The sequence below is a fragment of the Chrysemys picta genome, chromosome 3 (genome assembly GCF_011386835.1).
Source record: "Chrysemys picta bellii isolate R12L10 chromosome 3, ASM1138683v2, whole genome shotgun sequence".
In the NCBI taxonomy this organism is placed as follows: Eukaryota; Metazoa; Chordata; order Testudines; family Emydidae; genus Chrysemys; species Chrysemys picta.
The window spans coordinates 160,415,703-160,440,049 of record NC_088793.1 but is presented as its reverse complement, the minus strand read 5'-3'; the positions used below and the strand labels follow the sequence as shown (position 1 = coordinate 160,440,049).

The window sequence follows — 24,347 nt, the reverse complement described above, 5'->3', positions numbered from 1 at the left end:
GAAAAGTAAATGCTGATATGAGTACAATCTCTTGCGCTCTATAGGATAGAGCATTTTGTTAGAATCATCTTTCTAGGGAGAACTTCTATCTAGACTTCCATCCCAGCTCTGCAGACTCAAGAGAGTCAGTGAGTACTTTGGATAAGCTTCAGGGTGCTTATCTAAGTCAATCCTTTGGAAGGCCCTTCATCCAAAAAATAAATCTGAGTATTGTCAATAAACAGAACCTAATCTAGTGTTATAATCTTAGGGTCTGATTTTGAGAACATCTCAACCTAGATTCCCTTTTTGCTCCCACAATTTTAATGGCACAAATATACATGGCCACAAGGGATATTTATTAGACATGTAACAGTCAGAGTTTCAGGTGGAATGAGGTCTCTAGACATCTGCATTTATCACTTGTACCCACACAATTAAAGACTACTTCTAAAATTAGACCCTTAAAAAAAAAAATCAAATCTATCTTCTCTGCACTTCCACACAGTGGTGTTGGTATGAGACCACCTTGGGCTGGAGCCTGTTTTCCTATATAATTTCTGAAGGGAATGAATTTACCGATTCACTTGGAGGAGCATCAGCCACCCTCCAGTTCACAGGGGCTCTGTTTTATTTATTAGTGACAATGAATTCCTTTCATAAGTCTCAGCACTACATTAAATTATTCATGTATCCCCCAAATACAAAAGGCTCCTGCTCTTGAATATTTGATGTGGCTGATAGTCGTACCTCTAACATGTTTAATGTATGACTTCTCATTCCTTGGGAATCCCAGCAGGGACACTTTTTATTCCTCCATTACTTGCCAGTACCAAAAGGTGTTCCCACATGCCTTCCCTGTACCATCAATAGATTAAACAGGGATGCCAGATACACTCCAGCTCTGTGCTTGTCACATGATGGTGGGCAGGGTGTCACACAGCCCTTCTAAATTCCACACACAGAGAGATGGGCAAACTACTCATTTTTCAGTTCGCTGGCAGTTCAGGGGGTGAGGAGTGGGGGAACAGTTCAACTTGACAAACCGCGTCTTTTACAGCAAAATTGAAAGTCAACAAAAAATTCATTTTGATTGACCCAAGATGAAATATTTTATTTCCAGACATTTTAACCCTTTTTAAAATAAAGAGTAAAAGGAAACGAAGAGCTAGATACACAAAACTGAAGGAGGTGCTAGGCGTCATCATCATGTTTCTATTACGCCTCTGGCGTTTAGGGCAGTTATGAAGCTCCCCGAATCCTGTCCATTCCCCAGCTGTACCCCAGGTTTTTCAACTCAGCTTCCACAGCTCTTCACTGCGTTGTTTTCGTGCGGCTTCATTTTTGCTTGCCTTCAGGTGTCCATCTTATTGTTACTCTGGTGATGGAATCAGTTTCCATCCGAAGCACATGACCGATCCATCTCCAATGCCTCCTGGCAATGATGGTGCTCAGATCCTCTTGGCTGCACTGTGTCAATAGATCTTGGCTTGAGATTGTTCTGGACCAAAAGATAGAGGATTTTTCTGAGGTAGGTTGTATGGAAAGAAGACAGTTTGGACATATCATACTTTCTCATTCCTAAAGTACGCAGCACTGATAAATCTTGAGTTTGGTTTTGGCGTTGTATTTTGATGATTTCCAGACTGTATTTAAGTTCCTGAAGGTGTTCCTGGCTTTACAGATTTTGTTCTGGATGTCCTGGCTTGTTCCACCGTCCTGGCTGATGGTGCTGCCCAAGTATGTGAATGTTTCTCCATTGGTGAGAACAATCCTCTATCCATACTGGTGATGGTGAGGCAATATTAAAGGTCACAATATCTGTCTTATTGCAGTTCATTTTCAGTCTAATTTGTTGGCTAAATGCATTGAGTCCAGTTGTTTTTTCTTGGGTTGTTGGGTATGTGATGGGAGAGTGACATCTGTGAAGTTCAGGTCTTCAAGGGATGAGAAGAATGTCCATTTAATGCCTCTTGGCAGGTCTTCTGTTATACGGCGCATTTTCCAGCCAATGGCAATGTTGAAGAGGATTGCAGACATGACACGCCCCTGATGTACTCCTCTTTTGACTACAAAACTGAGCTCACTGTGATCAACACTGCATGTAGAGTTCAAATAGAAGCTTTTGATGATGTTGATTATACGGAAAGGATTTCCATATGCCCGCAGAGTACGCTGTAGGCTGATCTCGTGAATGTTATCAAAAGCCTTCTCAAAGTCTATGAGATTTATGTAGAGTTGCCGTTGCCATTCTAAGCACTGTTCTATAACGTTTTGTAGAGTGAAGAGTTGATCTGTGCATCCACACCCTTTCTGAAAACCAACTTGCTCTTTTCTAAGAACGCTATCAACTGCCTTTGATATATGCTGGACTATGATCTTACACAATACTTTGCTTGGCACAGATAAAAGTGTGATACCATGCCAATTATTACAATCACGGAGAGTTCCTTTCTTTGGAATCTATAACCCCATTGGTCCACTCATCTGGCACTTTTTCCCCTTTCCCAGACTGATGTAAAAAGAGGGGCCAGGATAGATGAATGCAGAATTGTTCAGCACATATGGCCCAGCCACGTACCAGCTCTTGAGGGCCTGGCGTGTGTCACCCAGGTATGCCAGTCAAGTTCTTCATCCAGAACCCACAGGCTGTCTCTCTTGTTCAAGCACAGGTTTGCAGGCAGTCTCAGTTGCAGTTTGTATTGCTTTCCCTGGGCAGGGCTGGCTTTAGGAAGAGCGGGGCCCGATTCGAATACCCGGCGGCAGTCCGGGTCTTCAGCGGCACTTCGGCGGCAGATCCTTCACTCGCTCTGGGTCTTCCGCGGCACTGAAGGACCTGCTGCCGAAATGCCACTGATGGGGGAGTAAAAAAATTAAAAGGCACCTAAGTTAGGCGCTCTTCTTTAGGGCATGGGGCCCCCTTAGGGGCGGGGCCTGATTCGGGGGAATTGGCCTAAAGCCGGCCCTGTCCATGGGAGCAGCTTCTTTGAAGCCCACAAACTGGCAAGACAGCTACACTACTATAATTTTTCAGTAAGATGGCCACTTCTGGCACTAGGCTCAGAAATGCCAATGGCCATTAAACACTAGTTGCACAAGGCCTTTATAGTATCTTACCTTTATATAGCACCTTTCTTGCCAAAGTACTTCATGAAAAGTATATATATAAAATAGGGCTGTTGATTAATTGCAGTTTACTCATGTGATTAACTCACTTTCAGGTGATATTGTAAACAAGATACGGGCAGCATTATCTCCTGCAAATGTAAAACAAAAAACTTATTTGAGTAATTGGCTGAACAACAAGTAGGACTGAGTGGACTTGTAAGCTCTAAAAAAATTCAGATTGTTTTATTTTTGAATGCAGTATTTTTGTACATAATTCTATATTTGTAAGTTCAACTTTCATGATAAAGAGATTGTATTATGAGACTTGTATTAGGTGAATTTAAAAATACTATTTCTTTTGTCTTTTTACAGTGAAAACACAATCAAAATCAATATAAAGTGAACACTGTACACTTTGTATTTGTGTTGTAACGGAAATCAATATATTTGAAAATGTAGAAAACATCCAAAAATATTTAAATAAAAGGTATTCTATTATTGTTTAACAGTGCAATTAATTGCAATTCATTTTTTTTTAATCACTTGACAGCCCCAATATATAGGAAGCAATTCAACCACCTCTGGAGTAGAACATAGCAGCTGTTTAACAACGCATACCAACACGATCACTGTGTAAGATAGGACGTGAAGGAGAATACCATATCCAATTGAAATAGCAAGAGGAATTTTAAGTAGGTAGAATGCAATCTGTGTGCTGTATGCACAGAGTTCTGCTGAAAATGTTCAGTAGCCTTGAAGTGGCATACGAGTGGCTAAGAAGAGGAAAACGCTTACAAATATTCACTTCTCGATTTGATGAGGTTCCAGAGGTCCCTTAACCTGATTTTCCCCTACTAGACCTTTTCAGTGCTATATTGCAGTAATGATTCCTGGATTTCCTTGTATAACATTTGTGATTTTCATCTTAGTAACATTAAGACAAAAGTGGTAAGAAAAGGAAGCTGATATTTTATTCCAATTATTTATGTGAATGAGGATCTGGGCTAGATATTGTAGCCATAGCCAGCCCCGTGAAAGGGCATTCAGCTCAGGATGGGGTACTGCTGTATGTTTGCAGGGGCAGAGAGTTCAATCTTTTTGTGTTAAACAAAGTGGCTCTTTTCAAATGGGGGTGGGGGTAAGCCAGGAAGGGGAAGAACCCTAACAGGGGCAAAGGACTGTGATAAATTGGGCCCAGAGCACACAAAACTGCTGGGGCTGGCTGAGGGTGCACAGCTGTTTAGCCATGCTATGGCTTTTGCTGTCTGACCCTTCTGTATTCGAGGTGAACAGGAGCAGTGTACATAATATGAAGAAAATAGATAAGGAAAAAATATTCTAAGTCCTCAGGAAGAATTAACCCACTCCAGGCCGGTGTCAATGGATGTTACTTGTATCCAAACTCTTATTTAGTCATTCAGAAGCCAGGATAATGATATCTATCATTTATCTGTTCTTTTCTTTCCAGAGTTATCCTTATATTTATAATAGCACTATATGGACTTGGGCGCATCATTTGTGCTCTGTGCCTCAGTTTCCCCCATCTTTACTAGAGGGGGAATATCTCCTACTTTTAATTGCTTCAAGACCTTTGTGCAAAAAGCCCTAAGCACTAAAGGATTCTTAAAATATTGGGTAATATTTCAAAAAGGGCCTGACTTAGGCAATGAAGTCCTATTGATTAAGGTTAGGTGGTGTGATGCTGAGCATCGCAAGGCCTAACGTTTAGGTGCCTAGAAAAAAATTACTGATTCACAAAGCCCAAGTTAGGAGACTGAGCCCTTATACAATGAATGGGGAGAAGAGCCTTAGAGTGATTCACAAAAAACAGCATGCTAGACAGAAAGCTGCCTAGGCTAGCCAATGGGAGTTACTTGTGCCTGGTGAACCCTGCCCCTGTCTCAGACACAGGGGCCTAAATCAGGAATTCAAGGAAAGGTCTTGGGATTATCAGCTGCAAACCTTCTTTTGGCATTAGGCTCCTGCACCGTTCTAACAAAAGCCCAGGAGGAGGGTTGCCACTAGTGGCGGCAGACTTCTCTCATAACTTTTCTCCCTGTGATTAGGGCACTCACCTAGGATGTGGGAGACCCCTAATTTGAGTCCCCCATCTTCCTGAGAGGGAAAAGGGATTTGAACAGGTATCTACCATCTCTCAGGTGAGTGCCCTACCCATGCTTGTGCGCATGGGCTTGCTCTCTCTCACCCAGTCCTCCTGTGTCAATGACTAATTATTTATCCAGAGTACAACAGGAGAGATTAAGGAGTAGTCTCAGGCAGCGCTCTCTCACTCCAATGGTTAGAGTAGTCACCTAAAAGGTGGCAGATCCCTGTTCAAATCCCTCCTTCCCCTCAAGTATATGGGGGGAGGGGGGGTTCCTCTCAGGTAAATTCCTAACCTTGGGGCTAAAAGTTATGAGGGGATCCTGCCCCCGCTGGTCTGTGTGAACTTGCATGAGGATCCTGATGTGGTAGGTGCCCTCTGAGCATGCCTACCAGATCAGGTCCCACACATGACTTAGGCAACCCAACACTTATCTTCCTCTGGTTCATGAATCACGCTCCTTAGGCAGGAGACAGGTGTCCAGGGGCCTAGAGGGAGGATGCAGTGCACGTACTTAGAAGCAGGAACTTGGGCACATAAAGAACTTTTATTGCAAAAGAAAACCTTAAGTGCCGAGTGAGTTTAGGTGCCCACAGGGTTCAGCAGGAGTTTTGTGGATCACAGTGGTCCCCAAACAGGGACTTAGGTACCTCATCCCTTTTGTGCATCCAGGCCTTAATCTCTTTGATAAATAGGACTTAGGTTCCTAAATCACTGTGGGGGGGAGGGGAGGAAGGGTTGAGACTTTCACCCGTTAACTGTACTAATTATTCCCTTCATAGAAGCTGTTACTTCACAAAAGTATTGTACAGCGTCCCCCTTCCCCACCCCCACCCCAGGGGCATCTCAAGCCAAACAAAATAATTTCCCAGAATTTGCCCCCTCTAGCGTTTTGCATAGTTTCACAAAACAGCACTGAGGGACTCCGTCAGGTGTCCACATCGTCTCAACCTGACTGGCCAAAGACTGAATGATTAGAGAGATTGAACTACTCACTCACCCCTAGAGATGAGGCAGCGTGACAGCCAGCTAGCCTTCCTGCAGCCACTACTATGCCCATTCCGTGACACTGTGCCAAAGAGCACAGTGCTGTTGCTCGCTAATGCTGTGTAAAGTTCACCAGAATTATGCGCTCTGCTGCACTGATGTATTTTTTATGAAGGGACACAAACTTTCCTGGGTTCTGTGTTGGCTCAGCCATATAAAGCCAGCTCAGTGGAGCGGAAATCCCTTTGGGCCCGCTATAGGAGCTTGCCTTTTCCAAATACGTCGAAAACACAACCCCAAGGCTGAATGCAGGATTGCTGAGATCAGGGCTATTCTGGTGCAGACAAGTTATGTACTGCTGATAGGGAGGATTAATGAGCCAGGCTGCTCATCCATTGCAATTAGAAACAACACAAACTATTTTGGTGCTATTTCTATGCAGAGAACTTGAACTGCTTATCAGACCCTACCCACTTGTAGATCTCTGTGTAATCAAAGCTATGCTAAATATAGGATGACAAACCAGTGGCAACATCATATATGCTGCGCCTGTTTTAGGGCTAAAGATGCGAAGGACTACTTGGTAACATTCGTACAGCAGTAAAAGAGGGATTAGTGAGAGGTACTAACAGGATTTTGTTGTCACTTAATTGAAGCTAAAATTGCTCTGGCATTTTAGTTGCCTAGAGGGCAGCAGAATGCAATTCAGGTCTTAATTCACCATGGCCGTCAAGCTGAAGGGCCTCACTTTATGGGTCTTTATTAGACCATCAATATATTAGTCAGTAACCAGCTGCAGGAAAAAGCTGGTGGTCTAATGTAATGATTAAAGAACTGGGAGTGAGGACTGCTGGGTTCTTTTCCTTGCTCTGCCACTGATTTAGGGTGCAACGGTGGTTAAGTCACTCGGTTTACTGCTCTGTAAAATGGGGAGAATACAACTTACATACCTCATGTCCTCTTGGTAAGGTTTTATTTATAAAGTACTTAAAGATACTCAGATGAAAGTTGGCATATAATTGCAAAGTATTATTACTCTTAAAGAAACCTAGCTCTATCTTAAAGCAAATCTAGTGGGTTTTATAAAGGTGCCTACATAAGACAGCATGGTCTATTAAGTACTACTTAGTCTGGATTCCTGGGCTTGTATATTCATCACATGAAACCTAAGTTAACCCGCAACATGCAACTAAAGCAGAAACAAACTACAGGGCCCTGCCATTTCAATCTTTCAGATGAGGTGTTGTGTTTGGTATTCCACTTGAGTCTTTGACCCTAATTGACTGCTGTAGGATACCTAGTGTGTGTAATTTCCCATGTCAAACAATGTCAAGTGGTGGGGGGAAAAAGAAAAAGACTAAATCACAAAAAAAGTGAAGCCCAAAGGGGTTATGGGTCTCACTCTCAAAGACTTATCCATTAAACAGAGCAGCACGATTCCATGGCCTGCTCTGGCCATCGTCACTGGAGCTCCAGGTAGCAAAAGAATTCTACTGCTTAAAAGACAGAAGAGCTTGGATGACTGGGAGCAAAAACTGGGAAATCCAGTCATACTATTCAACCCTACCTCATCATCCAACACCAGAAATTAAAGGCTAGAAAAATAAGAGGGTGAACGATTTGATCTCCAAGAGTGGGAGATTTCCCAATTGGGAGGGAAATGAGTTGGGACAGACACAGGATACGATAACCTATTCTAATTCTTGAACAGTGATATTAGATGACTAAGTGCAACTTCAAGCTTTCAGAGCTACCTTGGAGAACACCAAACAAACAGCTGTCTGGTTGAGAACTTAGCACAATCTCTTTTCATTCAAGCATTTTTTCCAACTACTGTACACTTACTGTATTTTAAACTTCTCCCCAAATACATTTGAAACCCGAAAAGATCCCTATTCAAGGGTTCCTGTATTTTAAGGAAACCACTGCCTGTCCTAGAAACAGTTGTTACTGTAAACCTCTACAAAGGGATGTTGTTTATTTAAATTCACTACTTATGTTTTGCATTAGTTTAACTCCACATTGAATTCCTGAGTGGCAGATACTCCTAGCTAAAAAGACTATTTCATTAATTGCAAATAGGACTTAAATTCATGATCTCAATCTCTTCCCCACATCAGTATCTTACAATATTATATAGAGAGATATAGATATATAGAAACTTTTGTCCCTAAACATGAAACATATTTAAACAGGATTAATTTCTCCCAGCAATGAAATGCATCCAATGCTGGGGCATAATAAATCAACTATTTAATCATACATGCATCATACAAACACTAAATTTAGGACAATAGAAAATATCACCTAAAGTTAAGTCTGCTAGGGGGAGGAGTTAGCAGAGCAGAATGCAATTAACCAAATTAGAATTTAGCCATGACTTGGAGAGAACACTCCAGCTCTTGCTGAAAAATTCATGGCATCTTCAAAGACCAAAAGTAGTCAGAAGACCAGTTTATTACTCATGCAAACTACTGTATCTCAAGCAGCTCAATGCAATCTAACAGGCAGGGGAATTGGTTCCACAAAGACCGAGAGAACAACGTCAACTGTTGAGTCACCAATGTGACTTCTGACAGCACCCTGCTTTTTCCTTGGAGGTCTCTCATTCAAGCCCTGACTCTACTTTTCTGACATCTCAAGCATCCCCACCCTAGATAGCAGGATAATGGAAAGACATTTGAGTTAGCCCATCCATTGCTTTGAATACACTGGAAGGGTAAGACTAATGTTCCCTGCTTCTGTTATAACTAAAAGACAGCACCAAGCCGGGCAGTCAGTGAGTCTGCCGTCTCTGGACATTCGCCAATGACAGTGCTTCCAATGCTGAACAATGCTCTCCTACCTATACTTGAATAATGTGCATGACTTGCTAAGAATTTCCCTGCAGAACACAAAGGGGAAAAAAAAAATTAAAAATCAAATTCAATACATTTGGTTTCTTCCAGTTTAGGGAGGGATGGGACAAGACAGGGAGAGAAAAAAAAAAAAGGTGGCTGATCTAGCCGGAAAAAAAAAAAATTGCACCCAGTGGGGACAAACATTATGCGTCAACATGAGCATCAGACCACCATTAGAGGCAGCCCACGCAGCTCAGTTAAAAACCATTTCCCATCAGTGCCAGCACTGTACTGCCAAGTGTGTTCAGCAGTAAAGGGAAAGGGCTCTGATTATTACCTACTGGTATCATGCTGTGCACACATCACTTGAAACTTGTTTATTAGTGACTCCCCCCTGGATGCCTAAAGTAGTGGAAACCACACCATCAGCAGCAACTCCACCACAGACAGACATATCACAGGAAGGAAGCTACCTGTTAAACAGCTAATGGCTACCTCATGCTCTCTTTCTTGAATTCCTTCCTTAGCACAATAATCAAGAAAAAGGATGTTTTTACTTCTCATGACTCTGGAGTCCTTTTCTTGTATTACCAGGAATATTTCCTTATATTTGTAGCAGATCATACAAAAAGGTGATAAGACTTACTCCAAAGCATTTACAGGGTGTTTCTTTGATACCCACCCTCCCTCTCCCCACAAATGTGTTAGCTTAACCTGATTACCCAAGAGTATTTTTGACAGTGCCTACAACCAGACAGACATAGGAGGGTACAACAACCTTTGAGTGATGCACTACGGTCTTCTCCATCACAATTCCTGCAGTTGTTTCATGCTAAAATATTTCTAGTCCATATCGGTCACATTAATATAAAGGAAACCTTTAACCATAATTTCTCCTCTTTTTTTACAAGTCATGTCAGCACTCACTGCCATGTCAGAGACCAACTGAAAACCATTTACTGTATTTATGGAAGATTCAGCTCTATTTCTGGTGTGACCAAAAAGGGTGACGTGTGGGCTAATTAGTGCTATAGGATAACACATCTGTCTTTCACCTTGGAAAGTCCAAGTTCAAATATGGGATAGATTACTACTGAAATGAGTTAAATCCTCTCAACATGAGTAGATATTTATGTCTAGTTCTTTAAATTACATTACTCTACAGTTACTCAATTATTCTACAGTTCTACTAATTAAAACGAATAGTCTGCATTTAAATAGATCTCATGGGACTTCATATTTTAAAAGAAAAGGTTCACAATTTGAAATGGTGTTTAGTGCTAAACTTGATATGTCAAAAGAAGAGAAAGTTTGAAGGTCCCATTTCCAATATACAGGTCTTGAGATGAGTGTTCTCAGGAACACGAAACACTAAAGGTCTAACTAATGCCTCAAGCGAAAAGAGAAAATAGAAACAAGTTAGACATTTGCTTAGGAGTTCAAGTAATAGAGCGGATGACAACCATTTTGCCAGCTGCTAATTAGTTTAGCACACCTTGGATACAAATATGAAACTAAAAATAGGACGGGGAGGAGATTTTTTGGTTCCACTTGAGTCATTCAAAACACACAAAATGCCAACTAAATGGCTTTTACACAGCTGAAGAGTAAGTTTTCTGGGGATTTGCACCATAAACTATTACATGTGCGGCTTTCTTTTAAATACAGATAGGAGAAGGACAGAAGGATGGTCAGTCTTATGGTTCAGACATTGGACTAGAACTCAGGAGATCAGCATTTAATTCCCAGCTCTGTCATGATCTTCCTGTATGACCTCAAACAAATCCCTTAAGGCCAGATTTTCACAGGTATTTAGACACCTAAAATTCAGATGGGTGCACAGTGGGATTTTCAGAAGTATGCTGAAGTAGCTTTGAAAATCTGGGCCCTAGTCTCCCCTGATCTCACTTCCTTCTTCCCAATTAAGATTGCAAACTCATCAGGTCATGAACTCTTACTAGATGTAGGTACAGCACCTAGGACAGTGGCATGTAGTAAACGTGTTGGGGGGGGGAGGGGAGGCTAGCTGGGGACCCCAGACACTACAGCAATTCAAATAGATAAGGAATCCAAGACCGACCTTCTTGTTCTCCCATCCAGACAGTTGCACGGGGATGCTCTCTAGTGTCAAAAGATTCCAACCAAGTGAACCAGTGTTGGTCCTTCAAGATTCCACCCACTGCAGAGCTTGAGTTGTCATTTCCCCACTGTATTTACTCCTAATACCCTCCTCTCCCAGTTTCCCCCGCTCCAAGCCTCATCTGGGCATGTAGTAACACATGGTAGTCACTGTAGACAAGCTGCTACACAGAGAAAGAACATACTGGGAAAGAGAATAGTTTGACTTGGACGACATCACCTACCCAGGACCAAGCAGAGACCACCAAACTCAGTTCACTTGTGACCAAGTGCAGTTCCTATCTTATGTCTCCAAGTGGAGAGGTTAGTGAAAGCCAGGCAAGTTTTAACCTCCTAATCATTACTGGGCATTCTACCACCATAACTGCAGTGCTGAAAGCATTTAAAGTTCCTTTCTTCAACAGTCACTACGAGCATACAGAGAAACAAGCCAGTCCCAAACTAAACATCTCTGGGTGCAACAATGGTAGGGGAAATCAAAGAGCTATCCCCAGAAAAATATGAAATATACATTGTAAAAGAATGCATTTACTCTATCAACAACATTCTGGACTAAAGAGGGAATTTTTTTTTTTAAATTGGCTTTTTGAAAAGCACAAAGAGACATGATATAAACTTGAATCTTGTCTAAAAGAGCAGAGATTGGTTAGCATGAAACTTGATAGAAGGTTGGGAAAGGTTATACCAAACTAGCAGACCCTTGTCTTACTTGTAGAGATTTGAATTAAGTTATTCAGAATTCAGAGCCAGAAATCTACAGTGGCAGTAAATAGCAATTTTGAATCTTACCCATATAAGTAGGGAAGGATGAGTAACTATAATAGCCATAACACATACAGGCCACCATGTACGGTATGTTCACATGCTGGATGTGTTAATCTATTTGGGTTTTCACTCACCTGTTACATGGGCTGATTTGGAGCTGGCTTTCAACTCTGCTGTTATTTTGCAAGATGTCTCAAATTTTCTGGCTTGTGGTGAACTGCAGGCACAAGCAGATTTTTTCAACAACTGATTTGTGCCTGCAAATATGTAGCGTGACAGCAGCTGTTTGCACCCAAGATTCACTGTGGGCTCAAAAATGCATCCATTAAAAAAAATAAAATTAAATTAAAAACAAAAACAAAAACCACACACCACACCAACATTGAAAGTCAGGCCCAAGTACAATAAACCTGTGCAAGAGATCTTCCTTAAGGAATCTCCTTTCCTCAATAGCATCCAAATGCAAATACATTGTTTCACTTTCAGTAGAGTGCTCTTTGTTAAACAACTACATTTTGTTGGTCCCAAGAGTGGTCTCTGCTGACGAGTTTCACTGCACATGCAACATTCATTAAGGATGAAGTGGAAAGAAGACTAACCATGTTTATCGAAAGGAAAAAAAATCAGTTCTAGTAGAAAAATAATTTAATAAAGGGATAAGTTTCAAGAAAATATTTGTATAGTAACAACATTTTTTTTAAGCAAAAAGTCCACAAAAATATACATGTGTAATGTGTTTATACATAAGTTTTGCTGACATGCCCTGTTTTAATTTAGTTCAGTCCATGTAGATTTTGATATGTGAGGCACCATCACTGCTATCAGACTTCCAGGGACATTTCAATTTTCACCCCCCCCCCCCCCCAAAAGAGGACAGTTTTTCTAATCATTTCAGGTTAATACAAATACACTTTGGGTTGGCAACAGTCCACAAGGAGACCAGGTTACACTGGAAAAAAAAAAAAAAAAAAAAACAACAACAACCCCCCGACTTTTTAAAAAGGGGTAACCATCTAATGAAAGAAATCAGTGCTAAACACTGAACCTGCAATACACGCCACACTTTTACACTGTGCTGTCGCCAGGAAATGAGAGGGTCAGTGTGGGTGGGAGGGGGAATAAATGCAGCAAAGTGGGAAGTAAACCCAATATGGATTTTAAAATTGTGAAATTAGATCCCATTCCCTCTTAACAGAGGACAGTACATTGTACAGAAGGGCGTAACATAGAAGATAATAAAGCTAAGCAAGGGAGTGGGGAGGGAAGAAATTAGTGGGAAGAGTTGATCCTGCAGTTTCCCAAATGAGTGCTTTGCTACCAAACTGCAGAGACAACAGCTCCTCCACAAAAAGCCCTCACTGATTGTTTTAGTTCATCTAGCCCACCCAGCAATTTGATGAATTCTGGAAAGGGGGGGGGGGGGAAGAAGGGAAATAAAAAGGGGAAGGCTAGGGATACCTGTTTCATCAAATGCAGTTCTATACTTAAAAAAAACTCCAGCCCATATAAAGCAAATGAAAAACGTAATTACTAAAGAAATAAGACACACTTTCCAAAAGAATTTCTCATTTTTATAATCAAATTTTTTTTTACATAGACAGAAACACACCAATATTTTGTGCGAAAAATATCTTAAATAAACTTTGCTTGTTCTTGATTTTTTACATTCTGATATACATATGTAACAAGGTTTATGGCACTGTAACCAGAATCAAAGGAAACGAATAAAAAGGAAAATATAATTGCTTTTGTTTATTCCTTCTAAACCAAGCCGGCTGCTGTCACACTTTAAATTTTTTATTATTATTATTGGGCAGTCAGCTGTAATCAGTTTACACACTCAAAATAACCCCCAAATTATTATTATTGCACAAGAAGCCAGTGAAGGCATATGGCATAGAATGGTCAAAGTCCCTTGCTGTTAAAACCTCTTTACACCCAAAAATAGAAAAATAGAACCAGAACATGAAACACACCAAATAAATGTTTTTTTCTTTAGTTTCTATCAGGAGTGTGAAAAGTGCCTTGCAGACGTTCTAAGCTGCTCTGATTTCCTTTGCACCGGTGAGCATTTTGCTTTATCTTTAGCAAAAGCCTTTGCAGAATCAAGGCCCATATGCTTCAGAAACAGTCTTTTCTGCCTTGTTTTGGCTGTTTGCGTGTTGTTTTAAACATAGTTTTCTTCGGTCTATGAACCTGCACAGACTACTTAGCCATAAACTCTACAAGTGGCTAAAAAAAATAATAATAAAATAAACAAAGAAGCACAGGATTTTTCCCCCCTGTTGTGTTGCTTTTAAAAATTACTCATTTTGTTTGGAAGCCTCCCTGCTTTGTCAGTTTCTAGGAAGGGAATCTCAGTGGCATTCCATCAAATGTAGTGAAGTTCTTGGATTTGTTTTAAAAACATTTCCTTACTAAAAAAAATAAAAAAATAAAATAAAAGCACAACCCTTTCCCTCCCCCCTATATCAAGTGAAGAATATGATAATATGATAAACCCTTCGTTATATATCACCTCTTAGCTTCACCATCACACTACAGTCTCCACCCCAATCAGCTTTGGTGTGAGAATTCGTGGTGTAACGCCATTATTTAGATCTTCTTCAAACTCCAGTAACTGCCCCATAAAGTTAAGATTAGGAGAAATGATTGGTCGTTTGCCTTTGACAAATTTATAGGCATCCGTCATGGTCATCCGGGTGTGCTTCATTAAGTAAGCGATGACAATGGTGGCAGAGCGCGACACACCGGCCTGGCAGTGAATAAGGAGGCCTTTTCCACACTGGTGAGCTTCCTCTGGAAACAAACAAAAAAGATAGAGGTAACACTTGTTGCTGGAAAGAAGGGCGGGGGTGGATTGTTTTTAAAATTAAAATCAGATAATCTCAATGCAATTTACAATTAATTGGAAGGAAAATGTCAGTGAAACCCCCCACTTAGGTTACACAGAGCAAGATAATTAAAAAAAAATTAAAGTGAAAAATCAATTGGACTGTAAAAAAAAAAAAAAAAATTTTTTTTACCTGAGCCAAAATGCAGCAGAAAGTAGAGTTTCAGATTTAGTTAAGTCAATTTCTTATCTCAATTGCTCTTACATGGGCACAATATTGCAATGGTTGTGTTGCAGGCACTGCAGGGGAATACTTATTTAGGAAGTAGCATGATCTTTAGTCAAGGCACAGGATTAGGAAGCAGGAGAGTTGAGTTCTACTCCCTTTCAAGCATAAATGTTCTATAATAACTTTGGACATGTGACTTATCCCCATTTAAATGAGGAGGAAATGCAGCCCAGAGGTTAATACCGCCTCCCATAAGGGTGTTATAAAGCTCACAGTCACTACTCATTGTAAGATACTTGGAAACATTCTATTCTTGGAAAGATTTCTACTGATCCGTACTTTGGATGAACTTTAGCCTGATATTCTTTCACAATGTCTTTGCAAAAGCAGCAAGTATAATGCCCATATTGCAAAAGAGTAAGCTGTAAAGAAGTTAAATAATTTGCCCAGGGCACTCAGCAAGTCTGGCAGAGTTGGGAAAAGAACCCAGAAATTCTGACTCCCAGTTCTTTCCTGTATATGAAAAGAGGAAAGAGTGGTATGCTCCAACTTCCCCTCTGTTCCCAGCCCAGTTTTAATCACCTTTAGCGGTGTGAAGAAAGGTGGTTATGACAAATCCTATGCCCAATCTGAGCACGACTAACCATTAACTTGTGTCCTTTGATGTAAGCACAGCAACAGTGTGGGCAGGGTTGTGGGGAAAATCTCCAGGAATTGTACCTCAGCAGTATTTGGGGGGAAAAAAATTATAATACCAATTTCCCCGCCCCCGAACATTTTTGGAATGACAAATCCCTAAAGCAAAAGCAAGGGAACCTTAAAGGATGCTCCTAACTCTAGGCAAGTTGTATTCACAAACCACGTTCCACGCTCTTCACATGAGTTAGAGCAAAAGGAAACAACAGCTAACAAGTGTGGATAAAGGAACACATTAGATCAAAAACAGGAGTATTCTGACAGTATAAATTAGGCTAAATTCCCCAGGATATTTTTGCCAGTTAGCATTTGGAGAAGAAAAAAATGGAGTTTTGTAACTGCATGAACTTTTGGTGCCTCTTTCCAGCAAGATTCTGCCTTCAGTCTTTAAAACCCCAGATTGCATTTGAAAAGCTCTGGAAACATCTTAAACTGTGTGTTTTAAAATAAATAAATCAATTTAAATTTCCTCCAGGGCTAGGAGGGGGAAAAAAAAACCAGCTTGGACTAGTTACTGAACAGCAAATGTAGCCAACTGATAAGATATAGTTGTTTATTAAACACACAGGCAGGCCCTCAAGCTGCAGTTATTAAAAAGGAAAGTAAAATGGATTTAGGAAACACGCTTTCTAGCATGGTGACAGGTTTCAGAGTGGTAGCCATGTTAGTCTGTATCAGCAAAAAGAAGGAGGAGTCCTTGGGGCACCTTAGAGACCAACAAATTTCTTTGGGCATAAGCTTTCATGGGCTAAAACCCACTTCATCAGATGCATGAGTGGAAAATACAGTAGGAAGATTTTTATATATGTAACACACACCATGAAAAGATGGGGGTTGCCATACCGACTCTAATGAGACTAATTGCCACTTTTAGGGCTGTAATTGAATGACCAGGGAGGTTGAAGTGTTCTCCCACTGGTTTTTGAATGTTATAATTCTTGAAGTCTGATTTGTATCCATTTATTCTTTTCCGTAGAGACTGTTTGGTTTGGCCAAAGTATATGGCAGAGGGGCATTGCTGGCACATGATGGCATATATCACATTGGCAGATATGCAGGTGAACGAGCCCCTGATGGGGTGGCTGATGTGATTAGGTCCTATGATGGTGTCCCTTGAATAGATATGTGGACAGATTTGGCAACAGGGTTTGTTGCAGGGTTTGGTTCCTGGGTTAGTGTTTTTGTTGTGTGGTGTGTAGTTGCTGGTGAGTATTTGCTTCAGGTTGGGGGGCTGTCTGTAAGCGACACTTCAACCTCCCTGGACACTCAACAGACCTAAAAGTGGTAATTCTTCAACAAAAAAACTTCAAAACCAGACTCCAATGAGAAACTGCAGAACTGCAATTAATTTGCAAACTGGACATCATCAAATTAGGCCTTAATAAAGACTGGGAGTGGATGGGTTATTACACAAACTAAAATATATTTCCCCATGCTAATTTTCCCCCTACTGTTACTCACACCTTCTTGTCAATGGTTTGAAATGGGCCATCCTGATTACCACTACAAAAGTTCCCCTGCCCCCCCCCCCCCCGCTGATAATAGCCCACTTTAATTGATTTGTCTCAGAGTTGGTATGGCAACCCCCCTCTTTTCATGTTCTCTGTAATATATATCTTCCTACTGTATTTTCCACTTCATGCATCTGATGAAGTGGGTTTTAGCCCACAAAAGCTTATGCCCAAATAAATGTGTTAGTCTCTGAGGTGCCACAAGTACTCCTCGTTCTTTTTACACTTTCTAGCCTGGCCTATGAGAGGCCTTCTTGTAGTTTTCTCTGCACTTGGATCAGGTAATAGACCAGGGGTAGGCAACCTATGGCACGTGTGTGAAAGCGGCACACGAACTGATTTTCAGTGGCACTCACACTGCCCGGGTCCTCGCCACCGGTTCGGGGGGCTCTGCATTTTAAATGAAGCTTCTTAAACATTTTAAAATCTTATTTACTTTACATACAACAATAGTTTAGTTATATATTATAGACTTATAGAAAGAGACCGTCTAAAAATGTTACAATGTATTACTGGCACGCGAAACCTTAAATCAGAGTAAATAAATGAAGACTCGGTACACCACTTCTGGAAGGTTGCCGACCCCTGTAATAGACCATGCATTGTTTATGAATGGTTTCAATGGGATCTAATCCTGCAGTTGTTATGAATACTGAATATACAACCTTTTCTTCACAAGAATGATTGTGAAATTTAGTAATGTCTTAACATAAGCCAGGCCTGACTGCATCTTCCTGTTCCCATGAATTAGAAGGGTTTGCCTGATTTCATGACCCAGCTTCTCTTTTTTACTCAACAATATCAAACAAGACTTCCTCCCTTCCTTGTGTTCACCTCCTCACCTTCTCCAGAGAGGCCATTTTAGCTTTTCCACTCCTGCTGTAATCCAGATTTAGTGACGCTAATTTAGTACAAACTAGAGCATATAGGAGTGCAATTACAGATTATTGCTGTGCAGGCAAGTACACAAGGAGACAGCTACACGTCACTATCCTCAATCACTACACTACTGCTACCCCTGGTGGAGCTGAGTGTGAGACAGCAACTGTAGGAAGCATTTGGCAAATAAACCAGTGAAATGTGGTAGAACCACATCCTGAGCACTTATAGTGAGAGATCTCATGAAACTTTTAATAAGAGCCAAGATGTTAACCTTAGCGTCTCCCAGCTGAATTCCAGCACAGTTATAATTACCTTCTGTGTACTTATTTATATTAGCAGTCACAATGATGTAACCATTACTTTAAGCTCTGAGGATAGGACAAGAAGCAACGGGCTTAAATTGCAGCAAGGGTGGTTTAGGTTGGATATTATGGAAAAACTTCCTAACTGTCAGGGTGGTTACTCACTGGAATAAATTGCCTAGGGAGATTGTGGAATCTCCCTCATTGGAGATTAAGGGCAGGTTAGACAAACACCTGTCCGGGATGGTCTAGAGAATACTTAGTCCTGCCTTGAGTGCAGGTGACTGGACTAGATGACCTTTCGAGGTCCCTTCCAGTTCTATGAGACTGTGGTGCATTGACACAATCAATTAAAAAAAATACAGCTGGACTGGGCAGAGTCTAAGACATTCTCCACGCTGAGAGTGCCCTTAGCACTGCCATGAAGGAAAGCAATATTAGGTAGTTTCAGTAGAATGTGCTATTCGAAGGGCTTTTCTACATGGCCCCACAGTAGACACTACAGAGTACAAGTTGCAGCGTGCACTACAGTGTTGCGTTATGGTCCCGTGTAGACCCTGCTCGTGAGAACTAAAAGGTACCTAGTTTGTGTTAGCATAGTCCTGTTTCAAACAGGACTCTACAATACATAACTCAAACTAGGTATCTTTTAGTTTGCACAAGCAGGGTCTACACGGGCCGTTACAACGCAACATACATGCCCATAGTCCACACTGCAGGACCGTGCAGACAAGCCCTTCGTTTCCTGCATTAGACCCCAAGCCTGCAATTGGATCCAATAGTTCCAAGCCTGGCACAGTCCTAATGGAGCCAACAGGGACCTGAATGTCAGAGGTGCTGAGCACCCAACTACAATTCAAGTCAATTGAAGCTATGGATATTCAGCCCTTCTGAAACTCACAAGCACAGGGGGGTGAGCTAGCAGATCCAACTGTGGGACTGGGGGAACATCAACTAGAACACAATGCTGCTGCATGCTCCTAAAGGATAGGTCTTCATTCACTGCATATTGAGCCCAGGTAACGGACACGTGGATTAGCCTAGCCCGGGTGCAAGCATTCACACTGAAAAGCCCTACTGCAGTCACTGTATGCTCACTGGTGCTACACTCCCTCCTGTGTCACCCTGAGCTTCCGGAGGCATATCCCATGGTTCTTTGTGCTGCAGTAAGTGGACTCATTCTAGGATTCTTTACTAGTGAATTGCAGGTGAACATATCTGTCCTGGGCGCATGTGAAGGAATTGTGAGAAGGGACTGGAAGATTATCAGCCTTGAAGGGATTGAGCCTGTATCCTGACTGCAAAATGGGTGGGCCTTTGGGTACATTCACTAGCCTTCAATACATTGCAGCTGGGAGCATGCTTCTCAGCTCCATTAGATGGACATGACCTAGCTCTACTCGAGCCAGCACAGTATAAATAGTAGTGTAGCCCAAGGTAACCTGGGCTATCTGCCGGGAGTAAAAACCTGCCCAGACATACTCAGGCAGATAGCTACACTGTTATTTTTAGCATGCTAACTCAAGCAGAGGAAGCAAGTCTCTGTCTGCCCGAGCTAAGCAGCACGTGCAGACATACCCTTTCTGAAAGCAGCACCTGGGCTCTAACCCCTACCCACAGCCTACAAGAATGCTGTGAAGCTGAATGAGCATTGGTAAAGCACTTTGAGCAAGTCTACCAAGATATGAAGGTTGACGACAGTGACTTTTTTAAAGGGAAAAAGGGAAAGGAAAAGGACATCTTTTATTACTGAGACGCAACAGACCACGAGCAAGATTTTTAAAGGGACAGACCAGAGAAGTGGTAAATATTTGCCTTTAAAACAAAAAATATGGGCTGTTAATCCTAAATGAGTGCACCTAGCAAGCATGCTTTGAATGAAGACTATATAAGAGTATTAATTTTTCAAGGTTTAGGCAGCAATAAAAATAATAGAAGAAAACCTTAGTGAATTACTTTGAACAGATGACTTCAAGATTGTACATATGGTTAGGTTAAAGTAATTAACTGGTACCAAATACCATTCATTCTTACCACGTATGAGCTTCAAACTAACAAACTTACCATGGTAGGGCTCCAAAACACTACTGCAAAGTGTAGTATTTTCAATCATTAAGTGGAGGGGGCAGGGCACTAAGAGAGAAAATGGAGCTGCTCTGTCTACCCTCCAGGTCAGCACTGAGTCAGGTTGGCATGACAGTGTATTTGGAAAGCTTACACCAGCACTGCAATGTTGCCACCTCTTAAGACTGTATCATCACAAGTCTTGATATGTTTAATGTCTCTGCTCCTGGAGTTACACGATTAGGAAAGTCTCTCAGATTTTTAAAAGGGGGTAAGTTTTTAGCCCTCTTGGTTATTGAGAAAAGCTGGCAAACGTGACCACGCTAAAGACCCAGAAACCAGAAGGCAAATACTTTTTAAATAAAAAGTCTCATGATTTTTGGAGGCATGGCTCATTAATTTTGAACACTTGGGGTTTGGCAGTATTGCCACGGTGTATGGATAAAAAGGACTTGAAGTCTGACTTTAATAAGGGGTGCTACAATTCTGAAGTCAATGGGTTCTGCATTTCTCACAACAAATCAGGACTTAAAAAGCTTTCTGAGCTGTCAGCGTAGCACTAAGTTCATTCAAGGTTTTCAAACAGGTATCAAGGGTTATAACAAGAGTAATTGCCAGGCAAGGATAGTTACCAATGAATTCAAAAGCCTCTTCGAAGTACTGCCTGAGATTCTGCTTGTTGCTGTCAGTGGCAGGGAGCCGCTTGTAGTTGAACAAGCCTTTCTCGTAATGGTAGAGGGGGAGGTGGGTGGTCACGTTGATTACGTATCCTATGTTCATCCTCTGCATCTTCTCCAAGTCCTGAGCATCGTGCTCATTTCCAAGGAAGAGGAACGGCAAGATGGGGGTCAGCTCGGCATTCTCTATGTCTGGAGTGGTAGGGATGGACTGAGGTAGCGTGGTTGGCACAGCAGATGCACCTCCTCCGCCTTCTGGGCACTCCTGAAGTTGGAGGGAATTATCACAGAGGTTTTCATGGTTCTGTTTAAAACTGCTGAGTCCACCTGAGAGAGAGCAAAAGAGAGAGTGTGAGGGCAGAGATTTCTGAGGAATATACTGCTCACATGAAGAAATGTATGTATGTGAGTAGTTCTCTCAACTCTGCACTATGCTTGAGTGTTTGCCTCCTCAGACCAGATTTTCAGAACAGTGGTAAAAAGTGCCTGATCCCCCCACAACCCCCATCAATGCCAGTGCTTACGTTTTTGCTACCACGAGGGCAGCTGTAGTGTTGGTAACAGCTGCTGCAATACATCCCAAATGTGATTTTTTTTTAATTATAGGCAAGATATACCAGGGAATAAATTAATAGTCAAACATGTATCCATGCAACACATCAGTACACAGTTGCACCCCATATGGCTGGAACTTCTAATTTTGTGGGGTGAGAGAAAGTAGTTATCTGAACAAAGCTGTACAACATTTTTAATCACTTTGCTTTAAATTGCAGGGTGGGAGGGTTAAACATTTGAACTGTAATATACAAAAAAAAAGTCTTAACTTCATCTGTTCAAGGCCTTCACTATCTGTTCAGAGATAGCACAGCACCGCATTCATTTTCAAAATGCCAACAAATGGAGGGGGACAAAATCCATTAAAATGTTTATACCGGGCAATAGAGTAGTGACATTTTATTTTTTAAGAGTGTATTCCTTATAAAAACTATCACAGTCAAGGAGCTCACTTAACATGTGGCAAACAGCAGCCCCACTTTTTCTGCCCAGACTAGCTGCAAATTTGCAACAATATCTATTATTTTTAGGACATTAATAAGGGTGAGGAAGTGGATCGGGGGAAATCCAGTTTAAGTTGCACTTTCCCTGTGTATCCTATTATAATGTGGGATTTTAAAGCACCGTTTTGTTTTCAAGTGGGTGGCACCACAAAACATTAGACGAAAAGCAGAATAGTTTTAAAATTCTTTCTTCACCTCATTCCACGATGACATCAGCTCCAGGCTCCCCACCTGCCTGGTTTCCATAGCAATTACACAAAGGCATACAATGACATCAGTTGGCATGACATCAGCTCTTTGAGTGCAAATAATACTAGAAGAACTACTTTGTTTAAGACCTTTGTTACAACTGTGTTCTTGGGAATCAATGATGTAATAGTAACAGGTGGCTTGGGACCGCCTTTGCCTAACTGGAAGTGGGGGGTGGGGGAAAGAGGAGAGACAAAGAAAAGATATGTATACAGAAGGGATATCTTTGTAAGAGGATGTATTTAATGGTTTACTGAGGCCATATGGAGTACCATGCAGCCAATATTTTGAAACGATCAAAATGTTTGGATTCAAATGCACTTAATTAAATCTAAGCAAAATTTTTTTTTGAAAGAAAGATATAAAAAGGTTACCAGAAAGAGCTGCACTGACCAAAAGAAATGCTTAAGTCATCATATTGCTAATTTTATTAAGCGTAGAAATAAGAAAGTATTTGTCTGCTTAATACACATAAAATAACTTTGGTAATTCACTGCTAGGGGAAGATTTTAAAATATGGAAACCTAAACATTGACAGGCTTTGTTCATTTGCTGATAAGTTACTTACTTATTTTGTCTAGGACCCCCAACAGTGCTAGCAAACTGTAAGACACCTCTCCTACCCTTAAACCCCTGCCCCAAATCACACATTATCTTCAGGGGTATTAAACACTTCTAACAGTTCCAGGACAAAAATATGTGCAAAGCAAACCTCATCTATAAGATCTCTGTTCAGGAGATTGAGAGGGGAAGTGGATGAAGGAAAGGGGGGGGGAGAAGAGAAGAGAGAAGAGGAGAGATACAAACCTGGTTTAAATTGTCCAGGGGAGAAAAAAAAAAAAAAAAAAAAAAAAAAAAAAAAAGAGAGAGAGAGCGCGAGCGAGAGAGCGTGCACGTGCGCGCTTTAAGGAGTTGTGGCTCAAACACATTTTTTACTGTTCTCATAAAGGAACATGGATTTTTAAAAGTAAAAGGTAAAGATGGACCAGATATCAGAAACATTCTCTAAATGATGTTTAATTTCAGAAGAGATTGGGAGTGAGGGTTAAGCGTTTGAATCCAAATACCTGGAGCTCTTTTTGGCTCAAGATGGTAAAGCCTCATGAGTAGGACCCTACCAAATTCATTCCATTTTGGTCAATTTCAGCCATAGGATTTTTAAAATAGTCAATTTCATGTTTTCTGATGTTTACATCTGAAATTTCACAACATTGTAACTGTGGGGGTCATGACCCACAGAGAGGGTTGTGGGGGCGTCACAGGATTGCCACCCTCACTTCTGCGCTGCAGAGCTTCCTGCAGCCAGGGGAGGTTCCCAGAGATGGGTCTGAGCTCCCCCCACAAGAGCAGCTGTGCAGGGGAAGAGGAAGTCCCATCCCTCCCCCACCCGGCTGGGACTAGCAACTTGAGCCCAGTGCATGGTAGGAGCCCCCGACTGGGGCACCCTCAGCCCTGCCCCTTCCCCGCCACTTCCCTGTAAAATCTAGCTTACTTGTAAGGGAAGGGAGATCCAATTTCACAGTCCATGATGTGTTTTTCATGGCCATGAATTTGGTAGGGTCCCACTCCTGTGATAGCTCTCAAGATGTCACCTCCATCAAACTGTAACCCTGCCCTGACGCAGTCTTGAACGTAGCCTAAAACCAAATGTGAATTCTGGTCTTCTCAGGTCCTCTGCACAGTACGGACAAGTGAGTGATTAGATTCTAAATATTGTTTTACATTGCAGTAGCAACCAAAATGCGCTAGGCACTCTCCAAACACGGCCCCAGCCCCAAAGAACATGCATTCTCAACAATGCTGCCAGATGCTCCACACCTTTGCATGTGACATTCCCTATCCCCAACCCCCACTTAATTGCAACGGAAGTAGGCTGAGCCTAGACTCTTCATCTCTTAGAAGCAGGGGTGTTTGTGGGGGTGGA

At 41.5% G+C, this 24,347-nt stretch overlaps 1 protein-coding gene across 1 annotated transcript in view; it reads right to left on the bottom strand.

The window, feature by feature from the left end:
* Positions 1-13,471: 13,471 nt before the first annotated feature.
* The window catches only part of DUSP10 (dual specificity phosphatase 10), a 37,963-nt gene continuing 27,087 nt past the window's right edge, over positions 13,472-24,347 (bottom strand). Inside the window, exons 3-4 of the mRNA XM_005306928.5 lie at positions 21,072-21,443; positions 13,472-14,721 (exon numbers count right to left, since the gene is read on the bottom strand). Coding sequence (XP_005306985.1) covers positions 14,456-14,721; positions 21,072-21,443 — 638 coding nt within the window. The 3' untranslated portion in view covers positions 13,472-14,455. The remainder of the gene's footprint in view (positions 14,722-21,071; positions 21,444-24,347) is intronic.